Here is a 15,205-nt window from a genome sequence, read left to right as displayed (position 1 = left end):
ACCCCAGCAAGCGCTAGCGGACCACGCCGTGCTGGACAGCTCGGGGGCAGCAGCAGTCATGTGAGAGACAGATGCCGTTCTGGATGAAAGCCTGGTCATTGGGCAGCACCATTTTCTGAAATGGTCTAAGACAAGGGGAAAGGGGCAGCATATCCATTTGAAAGCATGGTCTAGAAGGGCCAGGTCTTGGCTCCAGTGAGCCTATCGCCCTGAGGCTGAAGCCTCTGCGCAGACATGGTGGGAGTGGTAGGCGGGAACGTTTGTTCTCTGTAGGTCCCTTCCATTCAGGTGCTCGGGCTCCTGAAGCGGGCACCTCGGACCCAAACCCTTGGCTCTGTTCCCCTGTCCCGCGCCAACGGCACCTGTGGGCCTCCTTTCAGTTGCATCGCTTTGTCTTGTTTGTGGAAACTTGAAAATTTCGTAACTGGACAGTGGAAGCTCTCCAGTGCGCTTGCATGCAAGTTTTTTGACACTAAAACAGATTCTCCCTGGACTGGTTATCTTGCCCGCCCCGCCACAGAATGCCTGCTTGGCCCTTGGTGGCAGTTTCTTGTCCTTGTGAGCGATTCCTCCCCTCCAGCTGCTCCCAGTCCTGAATCCCTGCTCCTGGCTTCTCAACATTTGCACCTAGGACCTGCCCCTGGCATAGAGCAGACCATGGGGTTGTGGCCTGCGCAGGGCCTGTGCACGCTGCTGGCCCACCCTGTGCCACTAACCTCCTGCCCAGATGCCTGCTGTCTGTGTGCCCGGCTGGGGCCCCATGTGTCCAGACCGTGGTCAGGCAGCCAGCTCTGCACAGGATGGTGCAGGGGATCACAGGTCAGCTCTGTGCCAGTGCAACTTGAGAAAAGGAGTGTGGTGGGGCCTGTGCAGGCGCTTTGACTGCCCTGTGTGAGGTGGACTGCCAGGATGTGAGGTGGACAGGGATCAGCAGACATGGATTAAGCGCATCAGAGTCCCGGCCACTGTGTTCTGTCTTAGTGTGGCAGTTACTTTGGAATGTTTCTGTGAACCAGAAGAGCACCCGAGCAGAAGCCCCATGTGGTAGGTCGGCCGGTGCGTTCCAGGACCTTCCCAGGTGAGGCATCTGTGGACAGAACAGTCATTTCCAGCCCACAGAGACACCACTCAGCTGTCTCAGCTTAATTCCACGTATTGTGAGATTAGGAGAAAGCTGCTTTCTTCTGGCCATCTTTCTCTCTGCTCTTTAGTCATCAGCTGTGGTGGAAGAGTAATGCTCAGCCCCTGCGTGGAAAATGTCTCTACACAGCAAGAGCTGGTGGGAGAAATTGAGGAGAATTTTGTAATTTTAGTTTCTTTCAATTAGCAGCAGATGCTGCCGGGAAGAGCATCTCCACGCAGCAGCGCAGCCCCTGTGTCTGCGCCCGGCTGACGTGCCTTGCCCGCCAGGGAGGACATGGGGTCTGTCTCTGATGCCAGCGCTGATGTCACTTTCCCTTTCTGCACACTCACCTGAGCCCATTGGTGAATTCTGACCCTATTGCCTGAGTTAGCGGATTCTTGACCACTTGTAGCAGCATTTTAAATTTTACTGAACACTTTTGAAAATGTATGGAAAATGTATTCACCCAGCTTCCTTAAATTTATAAGAATGTGGCTTAATGTTTTTATTCTCACGCAACATAGTGCTCTTATCTTAAAAGCTAGTGTGTTTTTCTTTATGCTTCTTTTCCAAAGGAGAGGGTTAGAACCTTACAGTTCAGATGTTAAATGTTTATTTTTAAAAATTATCTTGGAGAAAAAGTGCTGTAGCATTAGAAAAAGTGCTGTTGCTCCCCCAAACACATGGACTGCTCATTGTCATTTCAATGTATAGGTCGGGACTTTTAGAATTCTATAGTTTTGATATTGCCCAAAGTGCTGTAGTGTTTATGTGACAGGTTCTTGTGGCTGAGCGTTGGCTGACTTTGTCATGTGAACACTTGCAGTGCTTTCTGCTTCTCTCTGAACTTCGTGACAGTCCTCGTAGTGACAGTCCCAGAGTTGCTGTAACTTAGAGTGAGGAGTAATGAGGCTCCTAAGATTCTATTTATATAAAAAAGTGTAGTTAAGAGAAAAAGCCTAGGAGGAACATTTAAATACTTGTTCTAAATTAAAATTCTTCTGTATGTGAAATGCTTGTGTTAGAAACTTCTGAGTTTAGAAGATTTCCTGCCATACCTGGAAGGGACTTACTGCCCAAGGAGTTCAATGGGATTGTCTTGAGGATTTTGGAATAGAGATGACAACGATACCATTGTGTTAGTAGAGGTCAGGAAAGAATGAGGGCCTGAGGGAGTCTCCCTCCGTGGAATGACCAGAGGGCAGAATCAGATGGCATCACCAGCTTGAAGTGGGGCACGGGCAGACCCATCCAGAGCTAAATGTGGAGTATCAGAGTCCCTTATTTATAAGCATGTCAACAGTACTCTCTTCCAGAAAAGTAAATTCTGAATTCGGGGGTGTTGTGGACAACAGTTGCTTGAAATGCAAGATGACTCGTTGGTATGAAATTTGGGTTTGGATTTGTGATGTTTTCTATACAATTTCCAGATTGGATTTGGCATTATCTTTGGAGCTCACGTCTTTGACAAATCTGTGTGGCTTCACTTGGATCCTAAAAGGCAGACCTGGAGAGGAAGTGGCCACGATGCCTGTGACCCCGAGCTCACAGGGTCTCTGTGGGGTCTTCCCTGTGTCCGAGGGGGTGTCCTTTGCATTGTTTCCCGCACGCCTGACATCATGGTTCCCTAGGGCCTCCTGTTCTGCTTTTCTACTACTTTGCTTTTCAGGATTGAAGCTTGTTACACGTTCAGAGTCAGATTGCATCATTCTTTTTGGCGCTGAGACACTTGGTGAGCCTTGCATGATTTTCATAAGGGCTATAAAAACTCGTCTTCTGTATTTTAGCGAGCCCTCGGCAATATGGGTTACCAAGGCAGCATTATTTTTCTGAAAACTCCTGGCTTGTTGAAGAGTGTTCTATGAGGTGTTAATCACAAGTAAAACAAAGCCCATTTTGTCATTTTATGTTGTGAAAGCTTTATTATTTCATTTAAACTTGTTTATTCACTTGGGAACTGTGGTCGTTTGAATCATTAGTATCAATCAGGAGGATTCTATATTGTTTGAATGTGTGATTTGATCATGCTTGAGAGAGTTCTAGAATTTTACTGCACTGTTCTCACAGATTCGATGCCCTTGGCAACTGTGGGATGGAGCCGTTCTGTGTCTCTCTGCCTTTGGAGAGTGGTGGGGTTGGCGTTCGACATGGACTCTGCGCTCCCCCGCCCCATCGCTCAGGAAAGGGAGGTTGAGGAGTGCCAGATCTTTTTAGCATAATCCCACTCTTTGGACATTTTAGGTTAATGGAGGGAGAAGAAGTTATGAGAAAGACTCCGGAGTGCTTTTGAAAACACTTTCAGGACCATAAAATCACAGGTAGAAAGGGTGTCAGGGGCCTGGCTGCCCAGGTTTTCAGAGAAGCCTGGTGACATGCCCAGCCAGGTGCGGATGGCACCCTGGCCCAGCGACGCTGTGGCTCACGGCGGAGTCCAGGCACCGCGGTCACGTCTCTTCTGGTGGGAATAATGCAAGCACGAGTTGTCTTAGGAACACGGTCTTTTCCTCCTACCCCCCATTGCTTAACGATGTCAGCGCTGCCCCATTTTGGAGAATAAGTTCACATTCCCCCCAGAATTGCAAATATAGGGCATGCGCAGAAACTGAAACACTTTGGGTCTTCTAGGGAAAACGTTGTGAAAATTGACAAAACAGTGGTACAATTTATCCCTTAAAATGTTTTTCTGCTCTTTCTTCCCCCAGAGGTTTTAAAAGTCAAGGTAGGAGTTTACAGGAATTTCTCAGCTTTGGTGTATTATGCTTTGAAGTAGCATCACAAGTCTGTGTGGTGTTGCCTCATGTGCCCTAGTGTCTGCTGCCACCGCCATGCACCTGTGAACACAGCCCAGTGGGCTCCATGTGTGCTTGCGGTTCTTACATAGACTTTGCAGTAAAGCAATTTAAAGCAGTGGTTTGCCCAGTCACCTAAGCTCAGCTTCCCACAGCAGGGCCGCCAGGGTCTGGGCATATGTGTGTGTGTTTAATCTGAGAATCTGGTTCTTAAGGGATGTCCCAAAGACAGCCCAGATTCTTCATTCTGATCATTGAAAATGTTTTTTAAACCTTGAAGGAGTCTTTGCACAAGTACTTGCTTCCAGTTACAATGTGTAAGTTTTCTAGCCCCCCGGGAAGTTCTGTGTCTTTCCTCCATCCAGGCCTTGCTGTATAGCGCGTCTGTGAAACCAACAGTTGGTCGCGAGCCCCTGCGCCACAGATGAGCATCGTGCACGTTCTAAGCTGTGCTGTTAAGGGGGTGAAATTAAAACATTCAGTGTCTTTTTTCCAGGCTTCCATGAAAAAAAAGTTTTTTCAAAGTTAACTGTTCCCGACCAGCCCAGCCAGGTTGGAGCCGTGTTCAGGCTCGTTGCTGTCACGCGAGAGCAGTGATGGTTCTCAGGTTGGAGTAAGGCTCCGTAAGTGCCACTAGAAGGAGTGCTTGATTAATGACCCCAGAAGGAGGGGAGAAGGGAGGAGAGCTGGTAGTGGGACACTCAGGTGAGGTGGAAGGAGAAGCTGGGGTAACTGCGCTTGGCGGTGCTGCCTTATGCTTGTGGTTCTGCGGGGCCGCCAGGCATGACCGGGCTGGACAGCCGGCCTGGAGAGGTGGGAAGTAAACAGGCCTTCATGCCTTCTTAGTTCTCTTGTGCCACCTCTCTGTGCACTGGGGCTCCTTAGACACCTACGTTTCCTCACTACCTACACGTCCAGGGCTCTGCAGAAAATTGCGAGGTATTTCAAAGGGGCATGAAAGCAGAGGGCCTCGTTCTCAGGCTCCTTGGTGAGCAAGTTTGCAGAAAGCAATGAAGGAATAAACTTTGTCATGAATGCCCCTCATGCATCCCCAAATGCTCTGGCTCTGGAGGGCTATGAAACGAACACCCTAGGGGGCTAGTGCAGTGGGGTCCTGAAGGTTCTCTGAAGTCTTTGTATCTTGTAAATCCACGTGAATTTTATGTTCTGTCCCATGAGAGAGCTGTGGTTCTTTTTAATAGGAAAATAGTACCCGCTGATTTTGGGGAGCAGGGCGGGGACTGTGTTGGTCTGGTAGCCTCAAGCCTGCCCCTGCCCAGCAGTGACTTGGGAAGCAGCAGGTGTGACTGTAGCTTCTGGTGGCCTAGGCCTGGCTGGCGACAGCTCTCAGGGAGCTTTTCTGCATTGTGAGGTGCTCCTGTAAACCATCCATAGAGGCTGGGGTGTGGCTTAGTCTAGAGCGTCTCAGGGCATGTGAGACCCTATAAACCATCGCATTAATTTTCCCAGCCGTTTTACCCCTGGGCATGCATAGCCAGTATTCTTTGTCCTCCAGAGCCGCCCTGCCCAAATAAGTTCTTAAGATGCTTGGAAATTTGCCATAATTGATGTGAAATGTTAGATGTGTTGCTTCGTTGTGGTGAACAGTTACTGCGATTCTATGTGCCGGGCACCCTGGTTGCCCTCCACAGCATGTATTCCCCGATGGGCAGGCAGACCGGTAGCCACGTGAGCCACTGGCTGTTGGCTCTTGAGTTGGAAACAGACATGGCCTTTATAAAACTAAGAAATCAAGGCCTCTTGCTGTGTGATTAAAGAAAATAATATGTTTGAACTTTTTGAGCAAAAATGAAAACCCTTCCCTAGACTGTTGGGAAACTGCGTACCTGACTGCCAGTTAGCCTTGCTCTGCAGAGGTGCTGCTGCCTCCTAGGCGTGGAGGTGTGGTGCCTGGTGAACCACTCAAGCAGGTGGACGCCCTGGTCTCACACAGGCCTGATCTCAAGGCCTCTACATGTAGCTCAGTGGTCAGCAAGAAGCCATTCACTTTTGGCAAGAGGTGGTATTTGAAGACAGGATGGAGGTGTATTTCCTTTTCACTTTTCTCAAGTTCCTAAGAACACACATCTTTTCTAAAGCATCTAGAAAATGCTTCCCAAGATTTTCTCTGGGGCAGGGTGTTGGGGCTGGGAGGGCAGCATAAGTGCTTTGAATAGGCCCCCAAGGAGTCGTCCTTTATGAGAAGACCCTTAGGAAATCCTGAGTGCCCAGGCCGAGGCCCTGGGATCCAGCACTCCTGCTCTGGTGGGATCTAGGGGTCCCTTGAGATCGGCTCCTTGTTTCCTTTGCTGTGTGAGGCCTTACGAGAAGCCGGCAGGGCTCATGGCCTGCAGATTCGCCTTGTCCCGTTTACCTTCTCTGGTCACCTGCTGGTGGTGCCTGACATTCACAGCCACAGTAGGAGGAGGAGTGTTGCACTGCCCTGGGCCAGATCGCTGAAGCATTTCGCCATATTTCCCACCAGTATTTTTTCTGAATACGTGCTGTTAAAATTGGGTTTAACTTCATATAGCCTCTGAAATGCGTCCCGTGTATGCCATCACCCTGACCAGGTCAGCAGCGGGAGGTTCGAGCAGTGGCTTGTCGTGCACGCGTGTGGCTCTTGGGGGTGAGGAGACTTTGGTCATTTGCACAATCAGTTTTATTAGTTAAATGTGTTTTCTCTTTTTACCACCTCACTGAGACCAGCCGGTCAGAGGCCAGTCCTGCAGACAGCGTCGGGTGCTGGCCTTTGGGGGCATGAAAGGGTGACAAGGCTTAGCGACTAAGATGACGTCAGACTCCACGACTTACGGGCTAAAAACCTCCAAAATGGTGAAATGAGTTGTTACTGATTTGTGGACACAGAACTTGTGCAGTGAGAGAGCTGTGCACAAGGTGGGGGCGTGGGGATTTTAAAAGACCCAGCTGTGATTTGGGGGTGCTCTAAAAAGCCCTGTCTAGTTTCAGTTGTGGCTTAAAACAACAGATCTATACTTGAAATAACCAAGTGGGTGAATTTGCATTTCACATGCTCCCTGTTTACATGAAAACAAAGGAGTGTGTGAAGGTGGTGGGTGGCAGTTGGGCAGATGGGGTCTAAGTTTACTGTGCCAGTAATTTACCATGCGTCGTTGGATGAGGCGTTCTACTTCTGTGGTTTCTTATTTGTAGCTAAAAGGATAATCTCTACTGGTTTTAAGAATTTTTCAAGTTTCTTCTGAATCTAGTCTTTAGTTTTAAAAAGAAATAATTTGCCCCCTGAATAGGGTTGGCTGTCATTTCTCCAGTTTGAAAATGCTGAGCCAGACGGTTCAGTGGCTGTGAGTGTAGCATCTTGAAGGTGTCCCTCCATCAGTGACGGACACACAGCCTGCTTTAATGTGTGACCGTGTCAAAAAAAAAAAAAAAACAAAAAAAAAACAAAAAAAACCAAAAAACAGCCACAGTAGGTGACCAAAGGGAGAAGTAACTTTGAGGAACGTTGAAAGCCCCGTGGTGTTTAGTATCTGCTCTCTCAGCATTAAAGAGGTCACCTTGCTAATACATGCTAATTTTGTAAGTTTAATTGACCTTTGGAATTTTAATATCAACCTTTTTGGTGTTTTAGAGGTTGGAGCCATCACGGAAGAAACAGAAGCTTGCGACTGGTGGAGCTTGGGTGCTGTCCTCTTCGAGCTGCTCACTGGCAAGGTGAGTGGGACCTGGGTGCTGCGCGCCTTGGGGAAGGCGCCCCATTCACTCGAGAACACCTAGAGTCTTTGCCTTTGGTGTTAGGTCAGGGACTTTGAGAGGGATACAGTGAGCTGGAAATGCGAGTATATCAGACTCCAGATTTTTTCAAAGGTAGAATGACATTTTGTTGAGTGAGCTGATGGCCAAGCTCTGTTCTTGTCACAATGTTATTTCATAGTGAAAAGGATGACTAACATTCTCTACATTTCCCGAGTCAGTTTTAACAGAGTTAAAACTGTAAGGTTTGTGTATTAGAATTTTCTGGATGTTTTACACATCTTGTGTGAAACCGGGAGGGAATTCTCATTTTAGAAAATTAATGTAGCTATTAAAGGCAACATCATTTTTTTTCTCAATACTGTAATTTTTTCCTATCTGCTATTGCTTAGGGAACGAATTCATAAATCATAATTCTCTCTGATCAATAACTTTTAGGTGAGGTGTTTGATGTTTGTAGGCTTTTAGGAGAGTATTGTGCAGGTCACCTCCTGGGAAGGAGAGAGAGAAAATGGAGAGTTGTCCCCAAGAGTCATCCTCTACCTTAAAGGCCCCCAATGCTAGGAGTGTTGTGAAGCTTACATGGCACCTGTACACACCTTTAAACCAGAAAACACAAATTCTAGAGTATTACTAATAGATTCTAAAGTTTGAAGGGTTTTAAGATCATCACAAATTCTCAGAGATACCAAACCCTTTTTAGCGTTTGTGTGTGTTAAACTTTCCTCTTATGGGCCGTCATGGTGACTAAGAGAAGGGCTGGAGGCACAAGCCTGGGATGTGATCTTGGGGTTGCCTTCACTCCGGTAGAAGCCTGTGGGCTCACAGCCTCCTGTCCTGGCTGCTTGGGGGTGCTCTCTTATTCGCCCTTCAGTTACAACTCTTGTGGGACCCTCCCTCTGCCCACAAGGCCTGCAGCAGGACAGAATACGGGTATGTTTGGGGTAAGACGTCTACCTAATTGGTTGTTTCAGACTCTGGTGGAGTGCCATCCGGCTGGGATAAATACCCACACTACTTTGAACATGCCAGAATGTGTCTCCGAAGAGGCGCGCTCACTCATCCAACAGGTAATTCACCTGGCCCCTTGGCCCGGTGTGTCAGCCGTGCAAGTGAGCAGAACCCACCACTCTAGCCCATTAAAGCCCCCTCCCGTGTTATAAGTTCAGGCGACGCTGTGTCTCTTTAGGCTGCCACTGTGCAATGGTGTGGTCAGAGAAGACAGCTGAAGCTTATTGGTTTCGAAATGTTTCTTTAAAATCCAGGTAATGTTTACTCAATTCCATGTACTTGTGTAGGTGTGAGATTCAAGTTTGCTTCAAGCTTGCCTGGAGTGCCTCAGTTTTCTTTGTGATTACATTCTGTTATCTTATACAAATGGCTGTTCTCATTCTGAATTCATACTCATGATCTTAGGAATGGCTTCTGAGGGGGACATGTCAAAATGCTCACACGGTCTGGCCACTGCTGGCCCCCGGACCGAGCATGGCCTCCTGCAGCCAGCGTGTCTCTGTGACTTGGAAGAAAGATGATCGATGGTCAGTCATGGTCATTGATAAAAGTTGAGTGTCCCACAGGTAGGTCTAGAACGTGCGAGGCTTCTTAGAGGGACACCCCACATTTGCGGCTCCCCTGTTGGTGTCCTGAGCTTGCCGAGACCACGAGGGCTGGCCACGGCACATGGGCAGGTGTCAGGTCTGCCGTCCTGGTGCTGTCAGGAGACGCTTAAAGGGATAAAGGCTATTTGAAAAGGAACAAGAAGTAAAATTTTTTGTTTACTGAAACGCGAGTTATTTTCTTAATCGGGGAAAACACTTTTTTTTACAGGTGGGGAGGGGAGGATATTTTATGAGAATTACTTTGGATTGTCTTCAAGAGGGATTTTGATTCCATTCAAGAAATAATCTGCAAGGTAGAGCATGGTAAGCTGCAAAGGCAGGATGCACATGTCACTGTGTCCAGGTGGGCTATGGCCACGTCAAAAGGGTTTCCACATGCCTCAGACGAGGTCGATTTTGGATGAGGGGCTCCAAGGCAGGGGAGGAGTCAGAAAGACTCAGTTTGGGAAATAAGTTTGTCCAGAGAGGAGGGGGTGTATGAGGGGTGCACCATGTGGAGCAGCGAGTCGGGGTTCTCTTATGGGGGTACTGGTGCTCTGTACACAGGGGAGGGAGGCGTACAGTTTGGCCTGTGCAGAAGAGTGGACTGTGATAGCAGAAGGATGGAGTCGGGTCTGAGTGCCAACAGATGGAGAGGTTGTTAGGGTGGAAATGCCACAAGGAGATGCCCTGGTCGCACGAGAACCATCGTAATGGGGGAAGCACAGCCCCCGCTCGGGCCCCCTCGCTTGTGACCTAGCAGGTGCCTGCAGTGTGTGTTTGGTAGATCATTTAAGAAAGGCTCGCAGCTGCTCTCTTGAGGGTCTTTGCCTTACAGGAGCAGTTCGATCCAGTGTTAATCTGCGAAGGGCGCTGTTCTGGTCTTTGTGAGAAGTTATGTTGAATGTGGGAGGAGGGCATCTGGGTGCATTGTGGGGCTGCTGGCGTGAAAGCGCCCCCAGCCCTTCTGGGGGGCAGTCCAGGGAAGGGAGAGGGCGCCTCTTGGCACAATCAGCACTTCGTCATGCTGACTTTCCTATTCCTCCACCTCATAGGCCATAGAGGGCACTTTTAAAAATCACTGATGATTTGTATGGAAATAATCTGGGGGCATATTTTTTTTCCCTGTTGGTCATTCAGCCTCTTGCTTTCTTCCTAGATTACCCACCCTATGCCCTAGTTTTGCCATCTCAGTCAGGTGAAGGGTGCCTGGTGGAAGTTATTAAAAGTTACACCTTTGGCGCAATAAAGGAGACTTTATAAATCCTCAGAGAGGGTGTTTGTGCTTCACAGTGTGTGCATTTAGTTAATCATGACAGAGTTGCTTGTCAGTTGAAAGATGATGTGAGGGAAGGACCTTGGAACAGCTCTCTGTCCTCGGCGCACAGCGATCATGCCTGCTTGCCAGGAGAGAGCAGGCGGGCGTGGCTGTCTTGGGTTTGCCACTGGCTGACACATCTCAAGTGATAGAATCTGTGTGTGCTCTCTCTTGAAGCCTGGTATAGCATTTAAAGTGTTAGAATAAGCACAGTCATGAGTAAAACAACTATACTTCCGCCTGTGGACTTACACTTACAGATTTAGAGACATGTTTGTAAACTAAGCAAAACGACTTCAGTAAAAGTCAAAATACTAATTTTGTTTTGAAATGTCAGGTCATGTTTACAAAGAATTGGTGTGGAAAAGCTAATTATAACAAAGAAGGAAATTCCATGTTTCCTGAAGTAATAAAAAATGTGCTATAGTTACAGTTTATTCTTACCAATACAAAAATTTGATATTTTATATTAAAATGTGTAATGCCTTCCACACTTCAGCCAGTAGATATGAAGTGACTGATACTGACATTGGGATTTGATACATTTAGGATATTCTCATGAGGTTCGTTTTATAATAGCAGCTTTTTGTCTGAACACACTTTAGCAACTTGTGATGCACGGATTCTTTGAACAGATAGCTTTGACAGTAGTATGGTATTTTGAATGATGGAGATACTAATTTCAAGTGGAAGGGCTGTGATAGCATCTTCTGAAGTGTATGCATCACTGCCGTTGGGATTAGGTCATGTCAAAGTGACATCCTAGGCTCTTGGCGTTGACAGATGCCACAAGGGTGAGAGATGGTGGAAGCTGAGAGACATGTTTGCTGGCTGCATAGTCACTAAGCTCAAGTCCTATCTTTGCTGCTTACTGCCTGTGTGTGTGATTGTCACAGTATTTAATTTTTTCAGTCTCTGTTTTCTCATCTATAAAAGAAAGGTGATAACAGTAGCCAGTCATTAGCTTATTATGAGTTAAATGAATTCACCTGTGTGAAGAACCATGTTTGCACACAGTACCACAGAAATGTTTGTGTTATTGTTGCCTGCACAGCATTGACGGTTCATGACATGCCTTGACTTGGGATGGATGAAGCACGTGGTTGACTAGGATGTGGTACTGTGAGAGGGGCCGCAAGCCACACCATTAACAAGGGCTGACAATGTAGTGGTGGCATGTGCTGGGCTGTCAGTGGGCAGTTGTGCTAACTGAACAAATGAATCATAAATGAAAGCAAAAATAGAAATAAAGGGAAAAGAAGTAATAGTAGTTTTGGTTAAATTTTTTTTTATATGTATGCATACAAGAACTGGGATACAGGACAGAGGTGTGGGGGTGAGAGAACCCACCAGAGACAGAGTGGGGAACAGAACAGGCAGATCGACTGAAACACACTGCTGAGAGGAACAGCAGGTGAGACAGGAGGGGTCTGTTGCACCATGCGGGTAGCTCCCCGGCCGGGGATAGAAATAGTGCTGCAGTGGCTACAGACAGCCCCATAGTCCACCTGTGGACTTACACTTAACGTCCTAACCCCCTGCGCCACCAGGGAGTCCCAGTTTTGGTTAAATTTGAATTGTGAGGTATCCTATATATGTAGACCATGAATGTAAGGAACTCATTAAGTATTTGTTGTACTTGGCTACATTCTATGGAAAAAATTATTGACCATGGGGACAGGCTCAGACTTGAGTGACTGTAGACAGAAGTTGGAAAATTCACTCCCCAAAAAAGGAAATGATGATACTGGACCACCTGACGTCCACAGTCGCTGTGCTGCTGGAGCAAATGTGGGTGCACATTTGTATCCTCTGGGATTGAAGGCCCAGAAATGAATCTTTATGTTTATGATCTGTTGATTTTCAATAAAGGTATCGAGGTAATTTGATGGTGAAAAAATAGTCTTTTCAACAAATATTGCTGGAAAGATGAAACACTTACTTGCGAAATCCAAAATGAGCTGAGACTCTTCATACCATGTGCAGGAATAAACTCAGAATAGCTTCTAGACCAACATAGAGAATCAAACTGTCAAAATTGTAAAAGGAAACAAAATATTCACGATCTTGGGTTAGTCATAGTTCTGAGCTCTGACTCCAGAAACATGAGTGATCCATCAAAGATAAAAATTAAGTGGGCTTCATTAAAATGGAAAACTTTTGCATTTTTGAAAGACAGCAGTTAAAAAACTGAGAGCCAAGCCTCAGACTGGGGGAAAATATTTTGCATCATGTGACTGGTAAAGGACTTATATTCAGAATGTGTAAAGGATTCTTATAACTCAATAAGAGAAAAAACTCAGTCTGAGATTGGTCACAGATTTGCCACGGAAGTGGTGGGTATGACTGACCAGGAGGCAAGCGAGGCCAATGCCCTTAGCCGTCAGGAACACACATGAAAGCCCTGTGGAGACCCCAGAGTCCCCGGGAGGCTCCCAGCAGACAGCCCCATACTTGGGTGGGGAGGTGGAAACTGGAGCCATGTCCGGTTCTGAGGAGCTTAAATGGTACAGATACTTGAGCAAAGTTCCTGAAAGCGCTAAACAGAAACTTTCCTTGTGCCCAGACCTGGGAAGGATGGGCTAAGCGTGTCCTTTCTGGTCGTGGATGCTCCTTTCAGAGCCTGCTGTGGCGGGGTGGGGCCCAGGGAAAGAAGGCGGCTCATTTCATGCCTCCATGTACTTAAAGTTCCCAGAGAGGACGAGCTGGTACAAGAAGCCAACCAGTGTCTGCCCAGGGCTGGGAGGGGAGTGAGGGGTCACTGCAGCTGGCACCAGGCCACCGTAGGGCAAGCAGGTGTCTGGAGGCTGGAGTGGGTGATGGCGGCTCAGTACGGCCCCTGGCGGGGAGGGCCCAGGTGCGGTGAGTCATGTCCCGGCGTCCCCTCTTACGGCTCGCAGTGCTGATGGTGCAGGGCCTTGGTGACACGTGGTTCCTGTTGGTGAGGTGTCAGTGCGGGTCCATCACTGGACCCCATGCAGCAGCCACTCCAGGATCTGACTTGACTTCTTCAGACTTAAGGTCAAGGTCAGCCCGGTGATCAAGTTCAGGAGTGCGTGCATGCGTGCGTGTGTGCATGCATGCATGCATGTGTGCGTGCCTGCGTGTGTGTGTGTGTGTTTTGACTGTGGCTCCCTACCCTTGTAGGCCTGGAAGAGGACCTGGGCCTGTCAGGACGTGGCCAGCAGCTCCTTAGCGCCAATGCTTTCTTGAGTAAATCCTACTCTGAGAGAGAAGCGAGTCACTCCGGGTCAGGCCTCAAGTAGTTGAAAGGCCTTCAGCGTGGCACAGAGGCCCCTCCAGCCCTCAGCTGGTGTGGTATAGACACGCGCCCTTGGGAGGGAGAGCGGTCAGGGGCTGTTTATCATGTCCTGTATCAGCGGGGTGGGATTGAGACATTGTTTCCCTCCTTAGGTTTCTTTTTCCTTTGCATCGCTGCTCACTGAATCCTTCTGTTAGCTCTTGCAGTTCAATCCTGTGGAGCGTCTTGGTGCTGGAGTCGCTGGGGTTGAAGATATCAAATCTCATCCGTTTTTCACCCCTGTGGATTGGGCAGAGCTGATGAGGTGAACACTGGTGGGTCAACTGCACACCTGCTGGCCGTCTTGGGAGTGGCGTCCATCCAGAGGCCACAGCCATGCTGTCCCTGATGGAGCTCGAAGCATCAGGCTGGTGTAGACCTAAGAGGAAATGGCAGGAAAAGGCCGAGGGAGAACAATTCCTTTGAATTACTGTCTGGGGCTGTTAAATGCAGACTTTTAACCAAGGCGTGGTCTTCATGTCGCCTGCACTTAGTTAGGCCTGCAGATGAGTCGTACACCCAGCTGACAGGGCAGCTGCCTGTGAGGCCTGAAGAACTTCCCCTGCTGTGACGCTCCATGTAGACCTTCTTGCAGCTCCTGTGCTATGCTGACCAGGACTGGCTCCTACGGGCAAAGCAACGTCTGCTGGATCCAGAACAGGGAAGGTGAGGGCCGCGGCCTGTGCCATGTGTGGGCTGAGGCTGGGCGAGGAGGAGACACTTCTGTCATCGGTTTTGCACTGTGTGAGTTGCCTGCGCTCCAGAGGCTTCCTATAGACACCCTCTCTCCAGCCTCCTCGCCCCATTTCCTGCGCCCCGTGCCTGTGTGCTCAGATTCTGTTCTTCCTGCCCCTATGAAACACGCAGCAAAATGGAGGGGTATTTAGCTTCCTAACTTGTACCAACTTAATAAGGACTAAGAAATCATGATGTAAAATAAATGTAGTGAAAATTGAAATCTCATTTGTCACCTTTTTTTCCCTCCAGTAAGTTCTATCCTCTCTCACTAGGCAGTGTTCACAGCTGCCGCTGGCCCATTTCCTGTGATAGTTTTTGGTCTGGTGTAAGAAGGCCCAGGTACTACTGGTGTTAGTACCTCAGTGCTAACTGGGGTTAGGTGGCAAGCCCACACTACAAGAGGAATAGAACTGCTGGATCTCCAGATGGATTTCCTAACACTTGAGTGCACTGGGCACAGTCAGAAGGGCGGGAGGGTGAGAGAATTCACCAGAGCCAGAGCGGGGAGCAGAGCAGGCAGAAGGACTGAGGTACACTGCTGAGGGGAGCAGCGGGCGGCAGGAGAGGTCTGCGCGCCACGTGGGACCCTCCTCCGGTGGCCGGGAG

General features: G+C 48.4%; 1 protein-coding gene across 4 annotated transcripts in view; it reads left to right on the top strand.

Annotated features, from left to right (window-relative positions):
- RPS6KC1 (ribosomal protein S6 kinase C1) overlaps positions 1-14,130 on the top strand; it is a gene marked incomplete at both ends in the record, with an annotated part of 126,033 nt that extends 111,903 nt beyond the window's left edge. For all 4 annotated transcript variants that reach the window (XM_084244842.1, XM_084244844.1, XM_084244843.1 and 1 more), the window contains 3 exons: positions 7,523-7,605; positions 8,619-8,714; positions 14,020-14,130. In XM_084244842.1, coding sequence (XP_084100968.1) covers positions 7,523-7,605; positions 8,619-8,714; positions 14,020-14,130 — 290 coding nt within the window. The remainder of the gene's footprint in view (positions 1-7,522; positions 7,606-8,618; positions 8,715-14,019) is intronic.
- Positions 14,131-15,205: the final 1,075 nt, after the last annotated feature.

The sequence above is a fragment of the Talpa europaea genome, assembly GCF_964194135.1.
Source record: "Talpa europaea genome assembly, chromosome: 10".
NCBI lineage: Eukaryota > Metazoa > Chordata > Mammalia > Eulipotyphla > Talpidae > Talpa > Talpa europaea.
This window is presented reverse-complemented; position numbering and strand designations above follow the sequence as displayed.